This window comes from Callithrix jacchus, chromosome 1, assembly GCF_049354715.1.
Source record: "Callithrix jacchus isolate 240 chromosome 1, calJac240_pri, whole genome shotgun sequence".
NCBI classification, from domain to species: Eukaryota; Metazoa; Chordata; class Mammalia; order Primates; family Cebidae; genus Callithrix; species Callithrix jacchus.
The window spans coordinates 144,366,532-144,392,845 of NC_133502.1; the positions used below are offsets into that span (position 1 = coordinate 144,366,532).

The 26,314-nt window shown below is 49.3% G+C and overlaps 1 protein-coding gene across 1 annotated transcript; it reads left to right on the forward strand.

The window, feature by feature from the left end:
• Positions 1 to 5,512: 5,512 nt before the first annotated feature.
• GRHPR (glyoxylate and hydroxypyruvate reductase) lies at positions 5,513 to 26,116 on the forward strand. The gene is made up of 9 exons (XM_002743095.6): positions 5,513 to 5,650; positions 7,698 to 7,828; positions 8,772 to 8,844; positions 9,473 to 9,589; positions 11,102 to 11,190; positions 12,302 to 12,406; positions 13,081 to 13,216; positions 14,554 to 14,684; positions 25,784 to 26,116. Exons 1-9 carry the CDS (start codon positions 5,568 to 5,570, stop codon positions 25,903 to 25,905), a joined length of 987 nt encoding a protein of 328 aa, XP_002743141.3. The 5' UTR covers positions 5,513 to 5,567; the 3' UTR covers positions 25,906 to 26,116.
• Positions 26,117 to 26,314: the final 198 nt, after the last annotated feature.

Below are 26,314 nucleotides of genomic sequence, written 5' to 3' on the forward strand. Positions count from 1 at the left end.
ATATGGGCCACAATGTTAAAATATTGATTCTCTGGCCCTTTGAAGAAAAAGTCTGCTAGTCCCTGCTCTAGTACATCTTCCTCACACTTTATGAATGAGGAATCAGGGCCCTGGGGGAGAGGGGTAGTCTCTTGCCCAGGGCCTCATGGGAGCCCTGCTTTATGTACACGCTCAAGGTCCTGTTTCCACAGGCTCAGGCCTTAAGGGACTGAAAGCCCCCACTTTCCGTCTCTTAGATTGGCCCAGGGTTGAACCCAGGTTCCAGGCTGTGTAGGTGTGTACATGTTTAGGCCAACAGCACAGCCAACGGCCCAGCTGCCAGTCAGCGTCAGTGACCAGACATATGAGTGAGGAAGCCTTTGATGACTCCAGCTTCTGTCTGACTACAGCTATCACTGCACGACAGAGCCTGAAGGAGAACCAATGGCTGAGCCCAGTCAGCCCCGGAACCATAAGAGATGACAATGCCATCCAGCCCTGAGCTTGTTTGGAGGGTGACTTGACCAAGGATGACACCCACTGCCCCAGAGGCTGGGGCACTGGCAGGTATGTCTTAGGGTTTGGGGGTGGGGGTGAAGCTCATCCCAAGGAGAGTCCCTTTTGAGTGAGTTAGGGTGTCTGTGTCCATGTGAACGAGCTGTCAGAATGGGTCGGGGGATGTGGTCAGGGGCAACTCCCATTCCCAGGTCCTGGGTGACATGACCATCCACGCTAGGTTTCTTCCATGCAGGGGCCACGAGTCCCTGGGCCACCTGGATCCTGGCCACAGCTCCACCCTGCTACGTCCCTCTTAAGTAACACATTAATAAGTATCTTACCCTCAGACCATTATCTGTACTCAGGTCACCTCAGGGAATATTTCTGAAACACATCAAACATTGACGCAAGGAGGTGTTTTTCTGTCCCCAGGCCAGGCCCTTTGGCCTCTGTTAACCAGTGAGTGTCCTCTGTTAATCCCGAGCCCAGCTCCTCCCACACTCAAGGACAAACAAGGCATCGGGCACTGGAGAAACCTGTCCACCAGGGGCAGGAGGGGACACAAAAGGCTAATGGGTCCCCTCCCCTAAAGCAGTGCACACAGCTGGGGCTCAATAAGTGCTACCGGATGGTAGGAACGGAGCTAGCTGAGGGCACAGGAAGAGGGATCTGCCAAGCGGAGGAGGCCTGACCTGGGCTTCACTGGGTAAAACCAGTCATCATAATGAGCAGCTGGCATTTCAGGAGCTCTCAGTAAGCTCCAGACACTGTCCTAAGCACTGGACATGGTCACTCACTAACATTTCCATGTTTCAACATCTGTGGAGTACATATGTTGCTCTCCCCAGTCTACAGACAGGAAGCTGAAAGCAAGAATGATGACATCATTTGCTTAAGTCACACCATTACCAAGAGGCATAGCTTGGATTCACACCCGGCACCCTGGCTTCAGACGCAAGCTCTCAACCACGGTGCAAGCCTGTGGGAGTGGGAGGGGTGAAGTGTACGAGTAGGGGGTAACTTCTAGGTATTGGCTTGGAGTGGCTGTGCTTTTGATGGATATGCAGGAGGGGCGCATGTGTCCGGTGGGGTATGGGGGAGAAGGTGGATAAACTGGGTTTGGCACATGTTGAGTTCCGGATGCCTGGGGGTGCTCAGGTGGAGGAAGCAGGAGGGAGGTGGCTTATGGCTCTGAAGCTGGGTGAGGGGGGCTAGAGCTGCTCACTCCAGAGCCATCAGCATAGAGCGCAGCCTGGGAGACACCTGAGTGATGGAGAGGCAAGGCCATGGCTAAGGCAGGGGAATTTAGAGTGCAAGGACTCAGAATGACAGCAGGAAAAGAAGTGTTTGTGGGACTATCTTTATTATTATTGAGACAGAGTCTCACTCTGTTGCCTAGGCTGGAGTGCAGTGGTGTAGTTATAGCTTACCGTAACCTTGAACTCCTGGGCTAAAGTGATCCTCCTGCCTCAGCCTTCTGGGACGACAGGCATGCGCCACCACAGCCAGCTAATTTTTAAAATTTTCTGTAGAGACAGTGTGTATGGCGGGGGGGTCTCCCTACATTGCCCATGCTGGTCTCAAACTCCTGGGCTCAAGCAGTCCTCCTGCCTTAGCCTCCCAGAGTGCTGGGATTACAGAAATCAGCCACCATGCCTGGCCAAGTGCTATTTTTATTTTAGTTTAGTTTAGTTTATTTGAGATGGAGTCCTACTCTGTTGCACAGGCTGGAGTGCAGTGGTACAATCTCAGGTCACTGCAACCTCCACCTCCTGGGTTCAAGCAATTCTCTACCTCAGCCTCCCAAGTAGCTGGGATTACAGGCATCTGCCACCATGCCTGGGTAATTTTTTTGTATTTTTTTAGTAGAGATGGGGTTTCACCATCTTGGCCAGGCTGGTCTTGAACTCCTGACCTTGTGATCCATCTGCCTCAGCCTCTCAAAGTGCTGGGATTACAGGTGTGAGCCAACGTGCCTGGCTGCCAAGTGCTATTTTCAAATGAATGTTTTCTTTATTTTGAGAATAGATAATAAATGCATAAGATACAAATTCCCAAAGGGTGAAAATTGTGTCTCTCTCACTGTCCTCCTCCACTAGGTCTTCTCCTTGGAGACAGCCACTGTCCCCAGTTTCTGCTTTTTCTTTTTTTCTTTTCTTTTGTTAGAGATAGGGTATCACTTTGTTGTCCAGGCTGGAGTGCAGTGGCACAGTCAGAATGGGTTGGTACAGTTCACTGCAGCCCCAACCTCCCAGGCTCAAGCAATCTTCCCACCTCAGTGTCCCAAGTAACTGGAACTACAGGTGCACACCACTATGCCTGGGTAATTAAAACAAATTTTTTTTTAAGAGATAGGGTCTCGCTATGTTGCCCAGGCTTGTCTCAAACTCCTAGGCTCAAGCAATCCTCCTGCCTCAGTCTCCCAAAGTGCTGGGATTATAAACCACGAGCCACTGTGCCCAGCCTGTTCCCATGAAACAAGAAATATGTTTCTTGCACATCTCTCCAGGAATATTTAACACACAGGAATAGATGACCAGGTGTTGTGAACTCTGGAAGTGGATTACTTCTAGCCCAGGAGTTTGAGACCAGCCTGGTAGTGATAACCAGGCTGGTAGTAAAACTCCGTCTCTACAAAAAATACAAGAAATTAGCTGGGTGTGGTGGCACAGGCTTGTGGTCCCAGCTCCTCAGGAGGCTCAGGTGGGAGATCATTGGAGCCAGGAAGTGGAGGTTGCAGTGAGCCAAGATCACGCCACCACACTCCAGCCTAGATGACAGACTGAGACCCTGTCTCAAAACAAAAACAAAAGAATAGGGACATACTTTCTCTTATAAATGGTAACATGCACTTTGTATCACCCTGTTTTTTTGCTGGACAGTACATCTTAGAGGTAATTCCACATTGGTACGAATACGACTGCCTCGCTCTTTTGATTGATATAGAGTATTTCACTGTGGGAATGAACCATATGTAATGAACAGTGCCCTGTGAATGGACCTTTAGATTGTTTCCCTTATTTTACTATTCCAACAGTGTCGCAATGCCTTTGGCAGATGTCTTTTTGTATATGTGTCAATACATCTGTCAGGTAAATTCCTTTTTTTTTTTTTTAAAGATGGGGTTTCACCATGATGGCCAGGCTGGTCTTGAACTCCTGATCTCAGGTGATCCACCCATCTCAGCCTCCCAAAGTGCTAGGATTACAGGCGTGAGCCACCTTGTCCGGCTTATCAGGTAAATTCCTAAAAGCAACATTTCTGGGTCAAAAAGATGTGCACTCTAAATTTTCATAGCTACTGCCAAATGTTTTTTTATTGAAGGTGCTTGATTTACACTCCTACCAGCAACATATGAAAGCACCTGTTTCCCCAGTGTTATTTTCACATTGGTATCTTGTTGTAATTTTAATAGGCAGTTCTTTTTTGAGTCAAGTTGAGCACTTTCTTTTTTTTTTTTGAGACAGCATCTTGCTCTGTCACCGAGGCTCGAGTGCAGTGGCACAATATCAGCTCATTGCAACCTCTGCCCCCCAGGCCCAAGCAATTCTCCTGCCTCGGCCTCCAGAGTAGCTGGAATTACAGGCATGTGCCACCATGCCCAGCTAATTTTTGTATTTTCAGTAGAGATGGAGTTTCACCATGTTGGCCAGGCTGGTCTTGAACTCCTGACCTCAAGTGATCCGCCTGCCTCAGCCTCCCAAAGTGCTGAAATTACAAGTGTGAGCCACCGTGCCCGGCCATACATTTAAAAGCCATTTCTTTTTCTGTAAAGTATCCATTGGTATCCTTTGCTTATTCAGATAAGCTGGGCATCTTTGTCTTAGGAACTATTTGTGCAATAAGGAAATTAATCCCTTGTCTATAAAATGAATTGCAAATATATGGTATTTTTCCCAGTTCTTTGGATGATTTTGTTAACTTTTTTTTTTAGATAAGCCTATAGCACCTGGTATTCCCAGGCAGTCTCCCATACAAGCCCTAACCAGTCTTAGTTTCCAAGATCAGATGCATTCAGGATGGTATGGCTGTAGCGGTTAATTTTTTAATGAAGAATTAATTTTATTCTGATGGCTTCTGGGTTTTCCACAGTTATCTATTGCTGCATAAAGAATTATTCCAGCCGGGCGCGGTGGCTCACACCTGTAATGCCAACACTTTGGGAGGCCGAGGCGGGTGGATCACGTGAGGTCGAGAGTTCGAGACCAGCCTTGACCAACATGGAGAAACCGCTTGTCTACTAAAAATACAATCCCAGCTACTCGGGAGGCTGAGGCAGGAGAATCACTTGAACTTGGTAGGCGGAGGCTGTGGTGAGCCGAGATCACAACATTGCACTCCAGCCCGGGTAACAAGAGCGAAACTCCATCTCAAAAAAATTAAAAAATTCCAAAATTCAATGGCTTAGAGCAACAGCAATGAGTACATTATCATCTCTTATGGTTCCGAGGCTGACTGGGCTCAGCCAGTGGTTCTCCTTCAGGCTTTTTCTTCAAGGTCGTAGCTCTTTTCAAAGTCAGATGGGAGCTGGCCTGGAGTCATCGAAGGCTTTCCCATTCAAATATCTGGTCATTGACGCTGGCTGGAAGCTGGGCCGTTGGCTGTGATGTTGGCCTGAACATGTACACATGACCTCTCTGTGTGTCCTGGAATTTCTCACAGCCTGGAACATGGGTTCAACCCTGGGCCAACCCAAGAAACAGAAAGCGGGGGCTTTCTGTCCCTTAAGGCCTGAGCCCGTGGAAACAGGACCTTGAGCGTGTACAGAAAGCAGGGCTCCCATGAGGCCTTGGACAAGAGACTGCCCCCTCTTCCCCGGGGCCCTGATTCCCCAGAGGCACGAGGCGCACACCCCGCCGCATGCAAAGACACCGTATAGGGTCACTGTCACTCCATGCGCACGCGCAGTCACCGCCCAGTCGCAACCCCGCACTCCCGCACGCGAGGCCACATCCCCGCGCACGTCGCGCCCCGCCCATTCAAGCGTGGGCCCGCCCACTCAAGTGTGGTTCCGCCCCGGCCCGGCTCTATTCCCGCGGCCTACGTCAGTCCCGCCAGGTCCGGGTCGGCGTCTGGCATTTGCACGGTGGATGAGACCGGTGCAACTCATGAAGGTGTTCGTCACCCGCAGGATCCCTCCGGAAGGCAGGGCCGTGCTTGCCCGGGCCGCAGAGTAAGAGCCACGCGCCCTGTGAGGGAGGGGAGGGGCTGTCCTAGGGATAGGAGAGCCGGGCTGGGCGCTTGGGCCTTGACCGGCCTTTCCACTAGTGGCCGGCTGGGTCGCGCTTGGAGTTTGGGGGAGGCTCGGAGAAAGTTATTTCGGGCCCATGTCTTTCCAGGCCCCTTAAGACGACGCTGGGACGTGCAGTTCCGGCTTTGGAGAGGGGACATTGCCCCTGAGGCAAGGTGCAGGCTGTCAGTTTTTTATGCTCCCACAGGGCAGGTGGAGTCAGGGACTTGAGGGTCACTGACCTGGTCCCTTGGACAATTGGCAGGGACTTCTGATGACCCTTTTTTAAATATTAATTTTGAGACAGAGTCTCGGTTTGTTGCATGGGCTGGAGTGCGATGGCTGATCGATCATGGTTCACGGCAGCCTTGACTTCCTGGGCTCAATCAGTTCTCCCACCTCAGCCTCCCGACCAGCTGGGACTACAGGTGCGCACAATCACCACCGGCTAATTTTCTGATTGTTTTGTGGAGATAAGGGTCTCACTTTGTTGCTCGGGCTGTTCTCAAAATCGGGCTCAAGCGATCCTCCTCTCAGCCTCCCAAAGTGTTGGGATTACAGGTGTGAGCCACTGTGCCGGGCCTGAGGACTCTTAATTTTTTCTTTTATTTATTTATTTTTTGAGACAGGGTCTCACTCTCACCCAGGCAATGGCAGTGACACAGTTATACCTCATTGCAGCCTCCACCTCCTGAACTCAAGTGATTCTTCCACCTCAGTCTCCCAAGTAGCTGGAACTACTACAGGCATGCACCACCATGCCTGGCTAATTTTTTAAATTTTGCAGAGACTAGGGCCTCACTGTGTTGCCCAGGCTGGTCTTGAACTCCGTATGTAAGGGATCCTCCCACCTCAGCCTCCCAGAGTGCTGGGATTTTAGGCATAAACCACTGCACCTGTCCGGCCCTTGTTAAATGGAACCCTTTCTGTGGGCCAACCTTGCCAGGTGCTTCATATACATACTTTTAATCCTTGCAGCACAGTGAAATCATTCCCATTTCATAGATTAAAAACGTAACCCTAAGGTTAAGTTCCTTGCCCAAAGCTATGAGGCTCCCAGGTGGAGGAGCTGGGGTTTGTACTCAGACATGCCTGCCTGCCGTCTGACCACTGCATTTGATCAGGTTTGCCTTTCCAGTGTTAGGAAGAGGCTGCCACTCAGCCTCAGCAACCAGTTCTAGGGGCAAATGAGATTTTTAAATTTTGTTCACTGCCACAAAATTTGCCAAGGACCCTCTGTCCTAAGCGGAAGGCAACCTCACTCATGGTGACAGTAGCTCACACTGTGCCCTCTCATGGGGAGGTGGATGAAAGGTGGTCAGAGCCCCGGGCTAAGTCGGGAGGTGCCAGTAGCTATCCTGTGTCCTGCCTCATGGAGGCTCCACATTGCGCTGGCTGCACTGAATTCCATGGCAAGGGCCAGGAGGCCGGGTTTGCCACTGGGACAGGTGTCCAGTTCCCGTGAGCTGCTGTGGAAGTGCTGAGTGCCCTGAGAAGTGTTGCGTGGCCTTGACCTTATCTTTCCTGGGCCCAGTCCGACTATGAGTTTTCTATCTCATAAAATAGACAACTCCTTGTGCATAGCGTGGAAGAGAACCTAGTTTAGTGCCAAGCACTTCCTCCAAAAATAGGAAGAGCGGCAACAGGTCTCTGAATCCAGGCCCCCACCTGATGCACGCCCTGCCCTCCAGGCCTTTCCTGTAGTTGGCCTCTTGCTTGGCCGCCCAGCCCCTGTGAGTGTGGAAAGCTCTTCTCTGTGCTGACCTGAGACCTGTCCCCATGCCTTTCCCCTTGCAGCTTGGGCTCTGCTCGGGTCCCCTCAGCCCTTCACCTGTCACCTGCCCTCTCGGGACAGTTCTGAGGCCACCCCCACCTGACCCTGCCTCCCCTCAACCCGTCCCGGGCAGCTTGAGGCCATGGTTTCTAGCTGGGAGGGACTGGGACAGGTGTGCGGCGCCTGCTTCTCCTGAGGGCCTCGCTTTTCCCACAGCTGTGAGGTGGAACAGTGGGACTCAGATGAGCCCATCCCCAACGAGGAGCTGGAGCGAGGGGTGGCGGGGGCCCACGGCCTGCTCTGCCTCCTCTCCGACCGCGTGGACAAGAGGCTCCTGGATGTCACAGGTGCGTGCTGGGCGGGTGGCAGACACGAGGATGGCTTGGCTCTGTGGGCCCCTCAGCCTGAGCTGCTGGCTCCTGGGCTGCCCTGCAGTGCTGTCTGGGTTCTGAGGGCGTTTCCTGGGATACCAGACCCGAGGGGGCAGATAGCTGGGCCTGGCATAGGCACTGCTCCTCCCTCCTTCTGTGAACCTCTTGCGGGGGGTGGGGGGGGAGTGCCCTGGGAGGGCAAACACTGGGGTGTAGAGACTGGGTATGGGGAAGAGCATCCAAGGCCCTGGGTTCTCCAGCCCCGCCACAGCCTTGCTCTGTGACCTCCAGCAAGACCTGCCTCTTCTGGGCCTGCAAGTAGCATGAGGGAGGACCTAGCTCAGTGGCAAGCGCCAGCAGGCACCCAGGACATCTTTCTGCAACTGCAGCCACAGGTCTCAGCCTGGGGAAAGGTAAACCTTGCCCCTTGAGGTTATTGTGGCAGTTTTGAGAAAAGGTTCAGACTCAGAGGTTACCAGATGGGAAAGGGCCCTTGTGAGTCAGTGCTGAGCCACTCCTTGCCCTGACCTTGGCCTGAAAGCTTTCTGGTGTCCTGCTTGCAGGAGAGGGTGTGGGAGGGTCATGTCCCAGCCACCTTCTTGGCACTCTCAGGGGTGTCCATGGTGGAGGCTCCAGTGTGGCTGAAGGAGACCCGAGGCTTCGCTGGGTGGATGGTCCAGTGGGTAAGAGTGGGGTCTTGTGGCAGAGGCCTCAAGGTGAACCCGGCTCTGCCTGTGACTGAGCCATGTCACTTAACCTCCTTGAGCCACCGTGTCTGAGGCTGTCAAAGGGGATTGTTTGGAGTTTTAACTGAAGAACAGAGACGTCAGCCTCTTCTTCTAAGAAAACAATCATAAGCAGGTGTGTGGCTCTGAGTTCATTAAGGGAAGATACTAACAGTGCATTTTCTGCACAACAGGGGCCAATCTTAAAGTCATCAGCACCCTGTCCGTGGGCGTTGACCACTTGGCTTTGGATGAAATCAAGAAGCGGTAACTGCAGCCTGGGCCCTGGGAGGGGCTGGAGAGAGGGCGGCTGTGAGAGAGAAGGAGGAGCTGTTGATTTGCTTTTACTTAATATCCCTCGTCCATTCAGGGAGAATGTGAGGTGGCTGAGGATAGAATCTGTCCACATGTGCACAGGTCAGTTACAATAAGCCCCAGCAGTCAGAAACAGGGTAACTTCTGTGTAGCTGTGTAGCTGTCACCCTTTCATAATCATTATCTTTTTTGATCCCCACAACAAAAATTTAATGATTTTTGCTGGGTCCTCCCTATGTCCGGGTGTGCCCCATTGAGGGAGGACCCAGCTAAAACCATTAAATCATTACCTTGCAGTAGAAAAGGCAGGTATCATTCTTTCTCTTTCAGATGAGGAAACCCAGAAAGGTTAAGTTACTTGTTTAGTCCTTGAACCCTGATCTTTTATCTTCATATCCTTCCAAAGTGGGCGATAATATAAACGTGAATGAGGACTGAGTTTTTGAGTGCTCATTTATAGTTCTGAGCTCCTGGCAGGCACATTAAAGAGGGAGCAAAGTAACCCCATGAAAGTGTCCCCGCAGTAGACATTGGTGAAGGCACTTGAGGCTGATGTTACCACCAGATGTTTGATTCATAGTGGGATCCGAGTGGGCTACACCCCAGATGTCCTGACAGATGCCACTGCCGAACTTGCAGTCTCCCTGCTTCTTAGCACCTGCCGCCGGTTGCCAGAGGCCATTGAAGAAGTAAAGAAGTAAGTGAACGCCTGGCAGGAACATGGGCTCTGCTCAGCACCGGTTCCTGATCACAGGGCCACTCCGACCCGGGTGTAGCCCCTATCCCCGGGTGTGCCCCATTGAGGGAGGACCCAGCTAAAGTCATTAAAGCTCAAGGCCAAGCTGCAATAAGCAGGGCAGGAAGGGAAGAGGATGGAGGAGGATAAACCAGTTCTGCTGCTGAGTGAGGGCGGGGTGGGAGAGTGTGGATCAGGGAGGGCTTCAAGGAAGAAGCAGCAGGTGGGGGCATCCACTCGAGTCCTGAGAGCTGCAGGTCCACCATCGCTTACCAATGATGCTAAAATCTAAAGAGCTCGGACAGCTGAATATTCTTTCATACTAACAGGAGGCTATTTAAGGCTTTTATTTCTCCCACTTAGCGTGACTCTTCTAAGTTTTGCTGCAGATGTAACACTGCGTTTAAAACAGGGCACTGCCCAGACACTGCAGAGGGTGATGTGTGGAGTACACACGTGCGCCATGTTACCTTTCTAAAAGGCAAACAATTTTAAAATCTAACCTGAGGGTTTCAGATCAGGGATTTCAGTCTGTATATCAAGAGTTAGAGTTGGCTGGGCATGGTGGTTCACACCTGTAATCCCAGCACTTTGGGAGGCTGAGGCCAGCAGATTGCCTGAGCTCAGGAGTTAGAGAGTAGCCTGGGCAATGTGGCGAAATCCCATCTCTCCAAAAATACAAAAACTAGGCACAGGTGTGGTGGCACATGCCTATACTCCCAGCTACTCAGGAGAGACTGAGGTAGGAGGATTGCTTGAACCCAGGAGGCAGAGGCTGCAGTGAACCGACATTGTGTCACTGCACTCCAGCCTGGGTGACAGAGCAAGACCCTGTCTCAAAAAAATTTTTTTTAAAGAGTTGGGGAAGCATTCCAGGTGTAGACGCAGGAACTGGCCTGAGCCAAGATGGGAGGGGTGCAAACGCAGGCCCTCAGGAGATGTGGCCAGCAGCGTGTGCCCTGGCATGGAGCAGAGTAGACAGTGCTAAGTGTCCTGCTCGCTGTCCTATCTAGGCAGTCAGCACCTCCATTGGAGGTGGCTCAGGGCAGGCTCTGTCTTGTCCAGGGCAGTAGGCCGGGCCCTGTGGCTGTGCTCTGTTGCTGCCCTAGAGTGCCAAGAGAGCTTGTTTTGGAATTGTAAATCCCAAGTTGCAGCCTGTTGCTCTCAGCTCTCCCCTGGTTGTATGACCTCAGGCAGGTCACTCTTTCTGGTTTGTTCTCCCATTTGCAAAATGAGATGAGAGCCAGTAAGGCCCCTTCCTGCCCTCAGGTTCTGTGTCCCTGGTGGCTTTAAAGGAGGAGTCATTTCTGCGGCTCATTTGCAGTGCTGAGTCACAGTGCCTCATCCCACTCTCAGTCTCTGACCTGGAGGGCGGGTCACACACCTTGGACCATAGCCGGGGTGCTGGGTTCTCAGCGGGCCCTCATCTTTGCCCAAGGATCGGCCTCTCACCTGCCCCTCTCTCCCCCACAGTGGTGGCTGGACCTCATGGAAGCCCCTCTGGCTGTGTGGCTATGGGCTCACACACAGCACTGTCGGCATCATCGGGCTGGGGCGAATAGGTGAGGCTCCTACCTGCCTGCTTGCCCGCCCCGGCTCTCATGGCTTGGTTTGCTCTGAGAAGATCCACACGCTGTCAGGGCACTTTGCTTGCAGTAGGGATATCTCTAGTGAGGGATGCAGCTTTGCAAAACACAGGCAAGTACATAAAGAAAGCAGGAGATCCTTAAGAACTCACTAGGTGATAAAAGCAAGTTGCCTAAGTCAGGGAGCTTCATGATTCCAGCTCCATAAAGAACAGGTAAAGACTACACATGCTGTGTTAAAGTCTTTAGGAGTGACTGTGAGAGAGCCCATTCCCCCAACACCTACTCCAGCTTGGGTTCTGGAAGATATTTGACTCATGAGGCCCTAACTCAGGGCCTGAGGGCTCATGGGTAGTTTGTCTGCAGTTCTGCAGTTGAGGCACAGCCACTTTTCTTCCAGTGGCCCTTATTTGGAGAAGCCTGTCAGAAAGGCTTGGGCCTAACCTAGCAGCTCCCTCCGTGGTTCTCTGTCTCTGTCATCCTGCCTGGTGGTACAGGGGTGTGAGTGCAGGGTGTGGAGGGTGTCTAGCCAGCTAACGGCCCTGCCTCTCACCCGAGAGTTGCTTGGAGGAAGCCAACAGCTCTGGGGCACATTGAGTGTGAAAATCCAATGGCACAAACCTGTCTTAGCAGCAGCTTACATGAAAAGTAACTGTAGGTTTGGGGTGAGCTGGCAGTTTGGCAGTGCCACCAAAAAGTCAAATGAGTCTAAGATTGCATCCGCAGAAGCAGAGGGTCCAGGACGAAGGAGGGGACTGCCTGACCAAACATCTCCTTAGTGAAAACTCCATTTCTCAGAGGTTAGGAAAATCCTGTGAGTGGCTTTCTAGGTGGTTTGGACCATGTGAGGACAGTATAAGCCAGTTACAGCCTCAGGGGAGCCGAGGCGCTGTCTCCAGATCCCTGGGGCAGTGTGGGCTGGCTGGGGGCTGGTTACATGGCACAGCCAGCCCCCCGCCTGCTTTGGAGGGCAGCTCTGGGGCTGTGCTGATGAAAGGATCTGCCCTGGCCGCTGTCCCGGAGCTGCTGGGTACTGCCCCTGCCCTCTGTGGGACTGGGAACAAGACCTGGACTCTCCTTGCTTTAGGCCAGGCCATTGCTCGGCGTCTGAAACCATTTGGCGTCCAGAGATTTCTGTACACAGGGCGCCAGCCCAGGCCTGAGGATGCAGCGGAATTCCAGGCGGAGTTTGGTAAGTGAATCCTTGATTTCCATGGGAGCCCCATCTGTGCCCAGTGAGGGGCTGGATTTTCTCTAATGGCGGCATTTTCAGGCAGAGGGCAGGAGCTCCAGGTGTGTCCAGGGGCTACTATGTCTGGTAGGTGGTGTTTCCTCTACCTGCCTCTGGACACAGGCCCATTCAAGGGGCACAGGGACTTACCCAGGTCTTCTCTGTGCCAGCAGAGCAGTCTAGGGTCCTGTCTTTCAGAGTTCTTTGTTACCACTGCCCGTTCCGGGTGGAGCATCTGGGATGGTGATAGGTGTAAGGAAGGGCTGGGCACTTACACTTTCCTTCATAAACTGGTAAGCACGACCCCAGCCTCTGTGTGTGCCCCTTAGTCCAGGCAGATCCAGTCCCTGGTGGTTCCGCAGCCTGGTGAGCACAAGGCAGGCCGGATCTCAAGCATTCCCCAACCCCCCTGGGCACTTTGGGCCCTGAAGGTGGTTAAAGCCAGAGTGGTCCAGATCCTACTGTGCTCGATTTGACTGTGTGTGGTCATGAGAGTTGTCCAGGTAGAGACTCGGCCTTCAGAAAGCATCTTGAGAGTTTCTGTTACAGTAGTCGGGAGCAAGGGGCTGGCCTCCCGCCATCTGGTTGTCCCTCTCCTTGGACTTGGTGCCTGACGGAGTCCCGCCCTTCCTCAGTGTCTACCCCCGAGCTGGCTGCCCAGTCTGATTTCATCGTCGTGGCTTGCTCCCTAACTCCAGCAACCAAGGGACTCTGCAACAAGGACTTCTTCCAGAAGATGAAGGAAACAGCTGTGTTTGTCAACATTAGCAGGTATCCTGGGGCCACCTTTCCCAGCAAGTCTGGAGAGGAGCCATCCCCACTGCTGCCATCTGCAGATTTTCTTCCCCATGGGTTGTTGGTGAGACTCCAGGGCGAGCTTGCTGGTGTCCATAAACCGAACAACCACTCATACGTGGGAATACACGAGAGCACTGCACAAGGAAGAGCCACCATTGGAGTGGGCCTGGCCTGTCTACTTAGTAGTAGCCCCCCGCCTGGCAGGGCCTGGCACACAGCCGAGTGGCTTCAGGGAGTGTTCCCAGGGAGACTTTCCAGGCCTGTTGTCCTCCACCACAAAGGGCTGGACTTCAGGATCTGAGGGGTCCACCAAAGGCCTCCTCCCACACTGCTAAGCCTGGCTCTGTCTGGCTGTGGTTCAGTGATACTTTGAACCTTAGGCTCCTGGGAAGACAGACCCTAAAACTCACGAGGTCTTAGTTCCTCACACTGTCCCCAGGGGTGCCTTCAGGCCACTGGGCATGTGTGGGGGTCAGACCTTCCTTCTCTGCCTCTCCAAGCCCCTCCCAGCTGGTGCCCCTTGAGCCTGTTTACATCAGTTTAGAGGAAGGAGGATTGGGTGAGGTCACCCCAAGGACTCATCCACCCTAAAGGAACCTATAATCACCAATGTTTAGTTACAAAACAGGTAACCTGAGAATGGAAGAGAGACATGCAGGAGCACAGGGCTGGTGCTGCTGGCTGGTAGCAGTCTCGGCTGCCATATACTGGTGACTGAGTGTACCTGGGACCCTCCATTACTCATTAGTGCACAAATATTACTTCACAAGATGCAATCTCTAGAAGATCAGTTCTTGGCTTCAGTGGCCACTACCTTTGATGGATGTGGTTGGGGGCGTGTGCCCATTTCTCTGGCCTGGTTTAGGCAGGTGCCTGATGGCATGCTGTGGTGCTTCTCAGTGGGGGTCTGAAGGCCAACCAGATCCGAACACTCGGTGAGGCCTGACACACGCCCTCTGGGCCCTGTTCATGCGGTAGAGCATGTAAGGAAGCTTTCATCCTCCCAACATGCCTTGGAGTTTGGTGGTATTCCCTTATCTCACAGAGCAGATAATTTGTGACAGATACTTTGAGGCACAGAGAATTTGAGACACTTGCCCAAGATCACACAGCTAGAAGGAGGCAGGGCTGGAGTTCTCTGAGTGTAAGACTTACAGACATACTGTAAGTATACCCTAAGACTTACTGCTTTAAAAGTCAGTGCCAAGTGCCAGGTGAGTGGAAATATTCATTCTGTAGGTTGTTTTGCCTCAGAGGCAGCCTAGGCACAGGGATCTTTGGGGTACCCATGTCACCACTGTCATTCCCAGGGGTGAGGTCGTAAACCAGGATGACCTGTACCAGGCCTTGGCCAGTGGTCAGATTGCAGCTGCTGGACTGGATGTGACGACCCCAGAACCACTGCCTACAAACCACCCTCTCCTAACCCTGAAGAACTGTGGTAAGAACTGCACTTTTCTGATGCAAACTCTCTGCTGCCCTGCAGGACCAGTGTTTTCGAGGGGGCCCTGAGGTGCTGGGTGTGAAGCTAGTGTGAGCAAGTGCTGAACCCAAAGGGACACACCAGGGACTGTAAATATTTACGCTCTTGGTGACATGAGTAGAGGACAGAAGCAGTCCTCTTGAGCATGCTTTGCTAGGTCTCTGTCCCTAAAGGAACCGAAGTGTATTTGTTTAAAAAAAAAAATACCTGAGTGTATTTGTTTAAAAAACAAAAAAGAGAGAGAGACTGGACACAGTGGCTCACACCTGTAATCCCAGCACTTTGGGAGGCTGAGATGGGTGGTTCACAAGGTCAGGAAATCAAGACCATCCTGGCCAACCTGGTGAAACCCCGTCTCTGCTAAAATACAAAAAATTAGCCAGGCGTGGTGGCTCACACCTGTAATTCCAGCTACTCAGGAGGCTGAGGCAGGAGAACTGCTCAAACCCAGGAGGCAGAGATTGCAGTGAGCCAAGATTGTGCCATTGCACTCCATCCTGGGTGACAGAGCAAGACTCCATCTAAAAAAAAAAAAAAAAAGGTACACTGACTACATGTGTTACACCACAGTAACTCATGGGTAAAACCTGTTGCTATAAATGGCTATTATCAGTTTAAGTGTGAAAAAGTAAAAGTAATTACAATGCGATATTTATAACTCATGCCAGTTTTTTAAGCTGTTGTTTCATAACAAAGCCCCTTTATCTCTTCTGCTTTGTGGGGATGGGGCCAGGCCTCTGCACACCCCATTTCTGCTGTGCCAGCTGCACTGCCAGGCCCTGTCAGTGTGGGTGTGGGAGGGCCTGCTCCCCCCGCCTTCCCTTCCTGTCTCTGGGCGAGTGACAGCAGCACTTCTTCAGCTAGCAGTACCAGTTCCTTCCCATTGTTATAGGTAAAATTTTCAGTGCCAAAAAAGAAGTAGCACTCAAATAGAAATTTCCTCAGCAAGGCAATTTACTTCCATAACTTCCATAGAAGGGTGCGACTCACAGATGGAACAGTGGTGAGTGCACACCAGGATGAGGGAGAGAAAGGGGTACATATTCCTGATGGAAGTCACTCCTGCAGTGTCGTTCCCCTGTTGGCTAGGGTTAGATGGCACAGTCGAGTCTAATTCCGACTGGCTATTTTAAAGGGAGCAGGGGTATGAGCCAGAGTGATGGGGTGGGTAGCGTGGTGTGGTGGGTAGTTGGGTGGGAAGGAGAGTTACGGGCAAGTCAGAGCAGGTAACCAGGGTCAAAGCAGGTGACTAGAGCAGGTGACCGGAATGAGTCAGGATAGAGCAAGGGACTGGGGTAACAGATGTGAACTACTGATTAGAACTGGTATAAGGTCAGGCGTGGTGGCTCACACCTGTAATCTCAGCACTTTGGGAGGCTGAGGCAGGAAGATCACTTGAGGTTGGGAGTTTGAGACCAGCCTGACCAACATAGAGAAACCCTGTCTTTACTAAAAATACAAAATTAGCTGGGCATGGTGGCACATGCCTGTAATCCCAGCTACTTGGGAGGCTGAGGCAGGAGAATTGCTTGAACCCGGGGGGCAGAGATTGCAGTGAGATGAGATCATGCCACTCCAGCCTGGGAAACAAGAGCCAAACTCCGTCTCAAAAAAAAAAAAAAAAAAAAAAAGACTAGTGAAAAAGGTTATTTAGTGAAACTACAAGGAAGTTAAACTTAAAAGTGGAGAATTTAAGAGAGCAGAACATACTGACATAATGATTCTTTGAAGAGAAACTTGGGGTTCACTATATCTAACAATCCCCCATCTTTTTTTTTTTTTGAGGCGGAGTTTCACTCTTGTTACCCAGGCTGGAGTGCAATGGCGCGATCTCAGCCCACTGCAACCTCTGCCTCCTGGGTTCAGGCAATTCTCCTGCCTCAGCCTCCTGAGTAGCTTGGGATTATAGGCACGCGCCACCGTGCCCAGCTAATTTTTTGTATTTTTAGTAGAGACAGGGTTTCACCATGTTGACCAGGATGGTCTCGATCTCTTGACCTCGTGATCCACCCGCCTTGGCCTCCCAAAGTGCTGGGATTACAGGCGTGAGCCACTGCGCCCGGGCACAATCCCCCATCTTGAATTTTTACAGTTTTTTTTTTTTCCTCTTCAAACTTCCTTAACATGTCTTGGCTTAGTTGTTCTGCTGTCCCTTTGGCAGCCTCCCTGGTATAACTAATAAACTGCTGCTGATCATGATAGATGTAATTTAATTTACATTTTTATTGTCACCTACAAAAGTATTGACTTAAGTCCTGCAGCTATTTGATCTCGGGTTTTAAGTTTATTTGGTAACTCCAATCGTTTTATATAAACAAGGAAGTTAAAGGACCCATGTAAGGCACTTCTTTTTTTTACGAATTTTCTTTTTTTATCATGTTGATGGAATGCTAGGGTGAAAGGGATGGCCAATGAGACTAGAGCATGGGTGCTGCTCTAATTACTTGGCAGAGCACCCAGCAGTAGTCCCCTGCAATAACCACCACACATCTGCTTGGGGACAAAGAAGGGCAGACTGATTGGTAAGCTCTTGAAAAGGCTTGGTTTTACTGCACCCTGTTAAGTCTTCAAGGAATCCCAACTATCCCCGCCACCATGAAAGGCGGGCTGGAGGCTGGATGGGCATTGGGGGCTGACCTGCAGGGCTCTGAACCTCAGGGAACAGCAGTGACAGAGTTTTGCATGACTCGTCATCCCAGGCTGTGGGGTTCTGGAAGAGAGCTACCACACAGCTCATGCCCAGTCCCTGAGAGGACCACCCAAGTGGAAAGGGGACAGTCTGGGTCTCTGGCCTGCCTGTCGCACAAGCATGACAGTTGCTCTTGTTTAGCATGAGAACAGAATATCTAATTCATTCCAGCCAAGCATTTGCGTCCTGGTACCCTGCTTCAGTTGCTATAGTTTGCTTTAAATCTTTAACCTCTACAACAGCTACTTTGGTTTTATCCTTGGGTAGACGGTGAGAGAGGGTTTGGTTAGTGGAGAACTTAGGAGATGGAAAAGGGGTTGCAGGAGGTGAGGAGGCAATAAAGCACATTTTAAAGGATTCTATGGGGTCCTTCCCTGAGACTTCTGCTCCTATACCATAGAAATGGCTTAATGAAGGGGAAGAACTCTGGGGAGCAGAGATGGTAATCAGTCTGACAATGGGGAGGGGTAACTCCTTTAGCAGAATGAATATATGGTTTTAAGGAACCGCAGGTACTAGTTGGGGCAGTCTGTCCTTGCTCTTTAGTGGTCAGCAGAGCGTTGGACCACCAGGGGTGGCACCTGCACTAAAAGACTTTTAGTTCCAAGGGAAGGGAAAAGTGGAAGATAAATCAAGTATATAATTTTTGAGAAACTGATTCCTTTTTTCAAATGTAGGGAGATCAGTAGTAAATGTCTTTGGGGAGCAGTTTGTACTCTTAACAGGGTAATAGGCCTTCCTACTTTCCCTGTTGAAGGTGGGTGCCAGGGAATACGATATTTTCATGTTATACCCAGTACCTGGGCTAATTTCCCAATGACAGGCAGGAAAATGAGTCCTGCTATCTGAATCAAACACTTTAGACAATCAATTGGAGGCATTTTTGTGTAATTAATCTGGATAACTTTAGAATGGCCTTAAGCTTGGATTCCTTCCCCCAAAGGGTAATTTTGTTTTCTTTTCTTTTTTAGTTTATTAGTTTTCTTACATACTAAGCAACTGTCTGTAACTCGTTTGGTATAAAATCCTATGCACCCATAAACTGAGGACTGGGTCACACATGGCTTTAAGCCCCCAGTGGGTCCCTAGATGCAGGTGAAAGCAGAGTCCCCTCTTAAGGGGTTCAGTAACATTTTTCTCTGACCTGGTCATATCCATTTGCCTTCTGAATTCTCTTTAGCACCTATTTTTATTAGTTTTCAGACCAAAGAAAGCCAAGTACCATTTTATATTTGACAGTGCTTCCTGTATGATTTTATACCAGATAAGCTAAATTTCACCTTTGTAATAGTGTGCTAATGTCAAACAATTTTAATAAATCCTTATAGACATATTTATCCAATTTTAATGTCTGACCGTAAGGTAAGACTTTAAAAGACTCTTTTTAACCCTGTATAATTTTTGTTAAAGAGCAGGTTAGGGTTTAAAAAAAAAACTTGTGCTTTTATTTTAATGTCCAGTTCACAGAAAACCTGGATCATATCCCTTTAACATTAGCCAATGTGTTTACACACAATTTCCTTTATAAATAACATTTTAAAACTTGCTTAAATCTTCAAAACAAAGGGTTTTTTTAACCTTTTTTTAATGTAGGTAGAAATCGACATTCTTATGCCTCCTTATAATCCTTTTACCAAAAGTATATTTCACTTTCCTTACACACCTTGCACATAAACTGTTTCTTCAATAGTTTTACATTTAGGAGGCCTAATTACTTTTAAATTATGTAACATTTCTTGCATAAATTCCCTTTTATAACATTTTTCACAACTTTCATAATCTTCAACTTTCTGACTTGTTGTAAATATCCCTTTTTTAAACAGCCAGTTTATTTTAGGACAAGAATATAAGATTCTTTTTACATAAATTTTTTTTTTTTTTTTTTTTTTTGGCAAAGATGATAACTGTTCTTTTCCAAAGCAAACTTCTTTCATGTCTGTGAACTAGACTGCCTAAGGCCACAAGATTAGAAGTTAGGATAATACATGTTACACTGTTAACTTTTAGCAAACTTCATAAACTAAGTGTCATCCAGGAATGCATTTGGGCCATCCTCGGATTACTGGATTAAGGATTTTTGATAGGAAGGCTACTGGTTGTCAGTGGCTCCCGTGCCTTTGGGCAAGAATTTCTACTACGCCCTTGTTTACACTGACGAAAAGATGGAATGGCTGCTTGAGGAGGTAACTTTTCCACCTGTTGAATTTCTGGTAACTGTCAAATAAGGGAGTTCAGCCTGTCTTGTGGGAGCTTTTTGTATCAGGGCTTTATTTTTAGGGCATAAGAGTCTATCCCTAGACGGAGATTCCACAAACCCTTGGGGTAAGACTGTCCATCAGTATTGCTATTTTCCACCAGAGTGAGATTCTTCTCACTCAAAGGCAAATCGGTCTTGGCTGTCCTCTGCCAATGGACAAGCCCAGAAGGCATCTTTCAAACATATTACGGTAAACTACTGGTGACTGTAATAGTTTAAGGATAGGGAACAATAGGGTTTAAGAAGCCCATCACAGAGAAGACTTTCAATTATCAATTATAGCTTTTGAATTTACTCTGGCTTTTAAAGGAATAGAGCATATTGCTTTCTCTTTACTACTTCTGTCTCTCCATTTTTCTCTTTGTCTCTAACTCTCTCCCTACCCCTCCCTCCCTCCTGCCCCTCTCTCTCTGACTTCCTGTGCTCCCTCTGTCAGTCTTTCCCTCTCCTCTAGGATTTCTTTTCTCTTAGAAGCTCTTTTACAGATTATCTTTCTAGTTCTCTATTCATTTATTTGTAATGTCTTGTTAATATTTGGCCAATTGTTAGTGACAAAATGAAGTTTTAACATTCCCCGGCCAAGGGGATCCTCAAGACCTAGAGCAGTGTATTTTCCTGGAGGGCTGCGTTGTTCTTGTCCCACCAGAGGTCTTGGGTGGGAAATTTTTGATTTTTGATTCGCTGTAGGAACGTTTTGACTGGGGCGGGGGGGTGGATTGTTCATGTTCCTAGGCTCTTGTAGCAGCTCTACAGAACATACCTCTTTCTTTGCCGGAGACGAGAGTATAGGGAAGTCCTGATTTTTATTATTATTTTTTTGCATTGTTCTATTTTGCATCGAAATCCTTTTAGGGATTTCAGGTAGTAAGTGGGCTGGCTGGTAGTGAGTGGGCTCTTGGGACGATTCCCAAGAGGCAGGATTATAAGGAGGGGGACAACAAGGATAGGAGAAGGGTCTGGGACAGCAGCTGCAGCTGCTTTTCCTTGTTCTTGGTCCCTTCATTATTCTTTTTTTTTTTTTTGGAGACGGAGTTTCACTCTTGTTACCCAGGCTGGAGTGCAATGGCACGATCTCGGCTCACCGCAACCTCCGCCTCCTGGGTTCAAGCAATTCTCCTGCCTCAGCCTCCTGAGTAGCTGGGATTACAGGCACACACTATCATGCCCAGCTAATTTTTGTATTTTTAGTAGAGACGGGGTTTCACCTTGTTGACCAGGACGGTCTTGATCTCTTGACCTCGTGATCCACCCGCCTTGGCCTCCCAAAGTGCTGGGATTATAGGCGTGAGCCACCGCGCCCGGCCCCTTCATTATTCTTACAATATTTTATCATTAGGCCTAGGGGATTATTAGGGGTAATATTGTTGTTGCTAGCTTTATCCTTTTTACCCCTTACCCTACTTGGGGAATTTCCTGTTTTTAGGGTAAGACTCAGTTTCCCTTACCAGAAATGTCTTGCCTTTTTTTTTTTTCCTGTGACACCCCGACCAAGGAATAGTTCACCGCCCCTCCTGGGGTTCTCTTACCTTGGTCTGTCCCGACCACCAAGGAAATACTTTGCCGGGGGCATTTCCTTCCTTGGTTTGTGCAGATTTGCACTGTCGTGGTGATATGTGAGGATTCTTTACCTTAGATTGCCAGCTCGTTTCCTTCTGCGCTGCTGAGAGCATAGGCTTATTCCTCGCAGTGGGTCAGTCCTGACTTCTCACTCATGAGGCCACCACAATGTGGCCGCAGGAGTGTTCCTCCTCAGGAGAGAGAACCAGAGACAACCCCTGGAGGGGAATGGGGTCCGTGGAGGGGAATAGGGTCCCCGTACGGGTCACCAAGATTGTTACACGTAAAATTTTCTGTGCTGCAAAACAAGTAGCACTCGAATATCAATTTCCTCAGCAAGACAATTTACTTCTATAGAAGGGTGTGGCTCACAGATGGAACAATGGCGAGCGCACACCTGGACAAGGAGGGGAAGGAGTACTTATGTCTGATGGAGGTCGTCCCTGCTGCTGTGTCATTCCTTTATTGGCTAGAGTTAGATCGCACAGTCTAGTCTAATTCTGATTGGCTATTTTATTTATTTTATATATATATAGAGAGAGAGAGAGAGAGAGAGAATTTTATTTATTTTTATTGCATTTTAGGTTTTGGGGTACATGTGCAGAACATGCAAGACAGTGGCATAGGTACACACATGGCAGTGTGTTTTGCTTCCTTGATTGGCTATTTTAAAGAGATCCAGGGGTATGAGCCAGAGTGGTGGGGTGGATAGTTTGGTGGGAAGGATGGTCACAGGCAGGTCAGAGCAGGTAATTAGCGGTCACAGGCAGATGACTGGAGCAGGTAACCAGAATGAGTCAGGAAGGAGCAGGGGATGGGGAGCTACTGATTAGAACTACTGATATGAACTACTTACTAGAATTGGTGGAAAAGGTTGTTGAGTGAAACTACAAGGAAGTTAAACTTTTAAATGGAGAATTAAAGAATAAGAAAGCTGAAAATACACATACTGATTCTTTGAAGAGAAACGTGGGGTTCACTGTATCTAACACCATAGTGGCTGGGGAATCCAGTTTGCAGTTTTTCCAACACTTGCTGAACCAGGCCCATTGGCCCCTGCTCAGAGACATGAGCAACAACCAGTCAGTGCCCCTGCCACAAAAGTCTGAGTTGTAGCACCGAAGATGTCTCTGGCAGTTGCTACTTCCATGATACTATAGTGCAGTGGTTCTCATACTTTTTTTTTTTTTTTTTTTGAGACAGTCTTGCTGTGTCGCACAGGCTGGAGTGCAGTGGTGCAATCTCAGCTCACTGCAACCTCCACCTCCTGGGTTCAAGCGATTCTCCTGCCTCAGTTTCCCGAGTAGCTGTGATTACAGGTGTGTGCCATAAGGCCCAGCTAATTTTTATATTTTTAGTAGAGACAGGGTTTGTCTATGTTAGCCAGGCTGGTCTTGAACTCCTGGACCTCAGGTGATCCACCCGCCTTGGCTTCCCAAAATGCTGGGATTATAGGCGTGAGCCACCTCTGCTCAGCTGATTCTCATACTTTTGTGTTGGTCAGAATCACCTGGAAGGGGTGACTGATCAAACACAGGTTGCTAGCCCCATCCCAAGGGTTTCTATTTCAGCAGGTCTGGGGTGGGGCCTGAGACAGTGCGCAGCTCCCAGATGCCACTGATGCTGCTGGTCCTGGGACCCTGTGGTTTGTTTTTTGTTTTTTGCCTGCTCAGTTAGTTACCTTTATGTGTAATGAATTTTTATATTAAGATCTGTTCAGGTGGCTGGTGGAGTTTATGCCTCCACACTAACAGTGATCAGGGCTTAGGCTGTCCCGGCCAATCCCTGTCCTTCATTTGGATTCTGGAATGGAAACCTAACAGAAGGTCTGTAGCTACCTTCCCCAGTGAATGCTCCCATTATTGTACCTCTTGGAAACTTTCCCATCCCTGCCCGTGACCCTAGCCTGCAAGGAGCACTGGCTGTGATGTCAGGGCTGTCACCCACAGCCAGGAAAACCGCCCTCCCACCCCTAACCCAAGTCCTGGGAATTCAGCTAAGGGGCCCGGGACTGCTTCAAAAGGCAGTCATTGGTCTGAGGGGAGAGGGCGGTCAGGGCATGAAGCTGTAGCTGCTGCTGCTGCTTCTGCAAAATCTAAGTACTGTGCTGTAGCCTGGAATCATATTTGTGACTAAAAAAAAAAAAAAAAAAAGACTGTGCAGCTGCAAGCAGTGCAGCTGATGACCCCACTGATCCACAAGGAGCACAGATTGAGGCTGCCAGATGGAGACAGTAACTGGAATTGCCTGTGCCTTTGGGGAATGGCCAGGGGCCCCTGTGGGGAACAATTCAGGCCAGCCTTTTACTGCTTCCACTAGTATGGAGAATGTCAAGGGGTCAGACTGTGTAGACATGTTGAGGCCATGCAGGAATGCAGGGAGAAATACCCAGATCTTTATCCCCAAGGTAAGGAAGAGGTAGAGGAAAAGCACACAAACATATAGAAGTAGCAGCTCCCCCTGAGACCACTGCAACCAAAGAGGAGGGGTCAAGTTAGTAAAGGCCACGGGACTCCAGTCCTTCCACTTCAGAGTGACACAGATCTATTGCAAAACGCCATTTAGTCACCCTCCAAGAAAGTACATTTCCCTCTGTGGTCCTGTAAACTGTAATGTACAAAATAATATATTTTGATGATCAGGGTTAGCCTTGACATGTACACTGAAAAAAATGGGAGCTGTTTATGTGTCCTGTATAAACCTGTCGGCAAATGTAGGCACCACTTTTGAATTCTCTTAGGTGGCCCTGAATTTTGCCACTTTGAAATAATATGCTAAGTAATCTCAGCAACCAAAAACCATTATCTGGGAATGCTTTTTGTGAGTGAGTGGATTTATTCTGATTCACTATATGTCTAAAATGTGGGGTGGGCCTGGGCAGGGTGGCTCATGCCTGTAATTCCAGCACTTTGGGAAGCCAAGGCAGGATGTCACTTGAGCCCAAGAATTTGAGTCTTAGTCTGGGCAACACAGTGAGACCTCATCCCTATAAAAAATAAAAAATTAGCTAGGTATGGTGATACATAACTCTAGCCCTAGCTACTCAGGAGGCTGAGGTGGGAGGATTCTTTGAGCCTGGTAGGTTGAGGCTGTAGTAAGCTGATTGTACCATGGCACTCCAGCCTGGGCAACAAAGCAAGACCCTGTCTCAAAAACTCTTCTCTACTAGAAGAGGCCAAATGGTCGGATGCAAATTTCTCCAAACCTATCCTGACCTTGAGTATGTAAAGGGGTACTATAGTTCATTCCTGACATGTTTTGGTTTCCGTGTTTTCCATGCATTGAGTTCCAGGTTTTCTATTTGGATGGTGAAAATTTGGACCCTACCATTCACAGTACCTTCCTAAGTGTATGGAAAGGCTGGTTTTTGCTGTTCCTTGTTACTCTGAAAGCCCTGGTTTGGAGTCTGTGTTCACACTGGCTCTCAGTTTGATCAGATGCAATGTTCTTGAGAGGTGGGGACCTAATTGTTACCAAAGTTAAAGCCAAGAGAGGAAACTGTGAATTAAGTACTCAATTATGGCCGGGCACGGTAGCTCACACCTGTAATCCCAGTCCTTTGGGAGGCTGAGACAGGAGAATCACTTGAGGCCAGGAGTTCAAGACCAGCCTAGTCAACAAAGACCCCATTACAATAATAACATTTAAAGAAGAAAGTGTCCTCAATTAAAAGGAACCATGATTTCTACCTGGAAAAAACACAAAAGCAGTTTTGTGGGGTTTTTTTTTTTTGGGTGGGGCGGGTAAAGATGATGTCTCACTATGTGGCCCAGGCTGGCTTCAAATTCTTGGGCTCAAGCAATCCTTGCATCTCAGCCTCTGAAGTAGCTGGGACTACAGGAATGTGCCAGTGCACCTGGCTGAAAGTTCGTGGAGGCGAGTAACTTAACTTGCTTTGGGATGGGATCAGAGTTTGCTGTTCAGCATTTCATTTTGGAGTTACTTCTGTAGATCAGAAACCTTGTCACATGGCATCATTTTCAGGGGCACATGGTACAGATAGTGCTAAACTCTGAAGCTAAACTGGCACCCAGGTTCACCATTTTTGTTGTTTTTGAGACAGTCATTCAGGCTGGGGTGCAATGGTGCGATCGCAGCTCACTGCAACCTCTACCTTCCAGACTCAAATAATCCTCCTGCCTCAGCCTCCCAAGTAGCTGGGACTACAGGTGTTGGCCACAACTGGCTAATGTTTGTAATTTTTGTAGAGATGGGGCTTTACCATGTTGCCCAGGCTGGTTTGAACTCCTGAGCTCAAGTGATCTGCCTTGCCTTGGCCTCCTAAAGTGCTGGGATTACAGGCGTGAGCCACTGCGCCCAGCCCTGGAATACAAATCTTTCATCACATTGTGACTGTGTTTTAGTAGCTTGGAGGCCCTTTAGTATGAACCTCAGCCCTGGGAGATTGGCTTCTTAGTGACAGTAGGAGAGAAGGCAAAGCATGGAACCATGAGGCAGTCTTTGTTCTTCTTATGGCAAACCCAAGCCATATAAACAGCCCAGTTGAAGGCTGCTGAACCACCCTTCTTATCTCCCTTTCTCTCTCCTTTCCAGTGATCCTGCCCCACATTGGCAGTGCCACCCACAGAACCCGTAACACCATGTCCTTGTTGGCAGCTAACAACTTGCTGGCTGGCCTGAGAGGGGAGCCGATGCCCAGCGAACTCAAGCTGTAGCCAAACACAGTAGAGATGGAGGGCTGGGAGGCAAACCGTGCTCTGGTATTCTGTCAGACACACTCAGGCTTGATTTGAACCCACAGAGCCAAGGGAAAGTCCAATTCTCCAAGGAAAGAATGGTGCTGAGAGATTACTTGTCACATTTGTGGTTGGACACACTGGAGCCAAAAGTATGTAATTAATTCTATTATTAAATAATCCTCTGAGAGACCGTCTTGGCCTGTAACTGGGGAAGATAACAGGCACATCTGGCTGGGCATGGTGATGCACCCCTGTAGTCCCAGCAACTCGGGAGGCTGAGCAGAGAGGATCCTTTGAGGTCAGTTCAAGGTTACAGTGTGCTACATACAATCACTCTGTAAACAGCCACTAAACTTACTTAACCTGGACAATGTAGTAAGGCCAG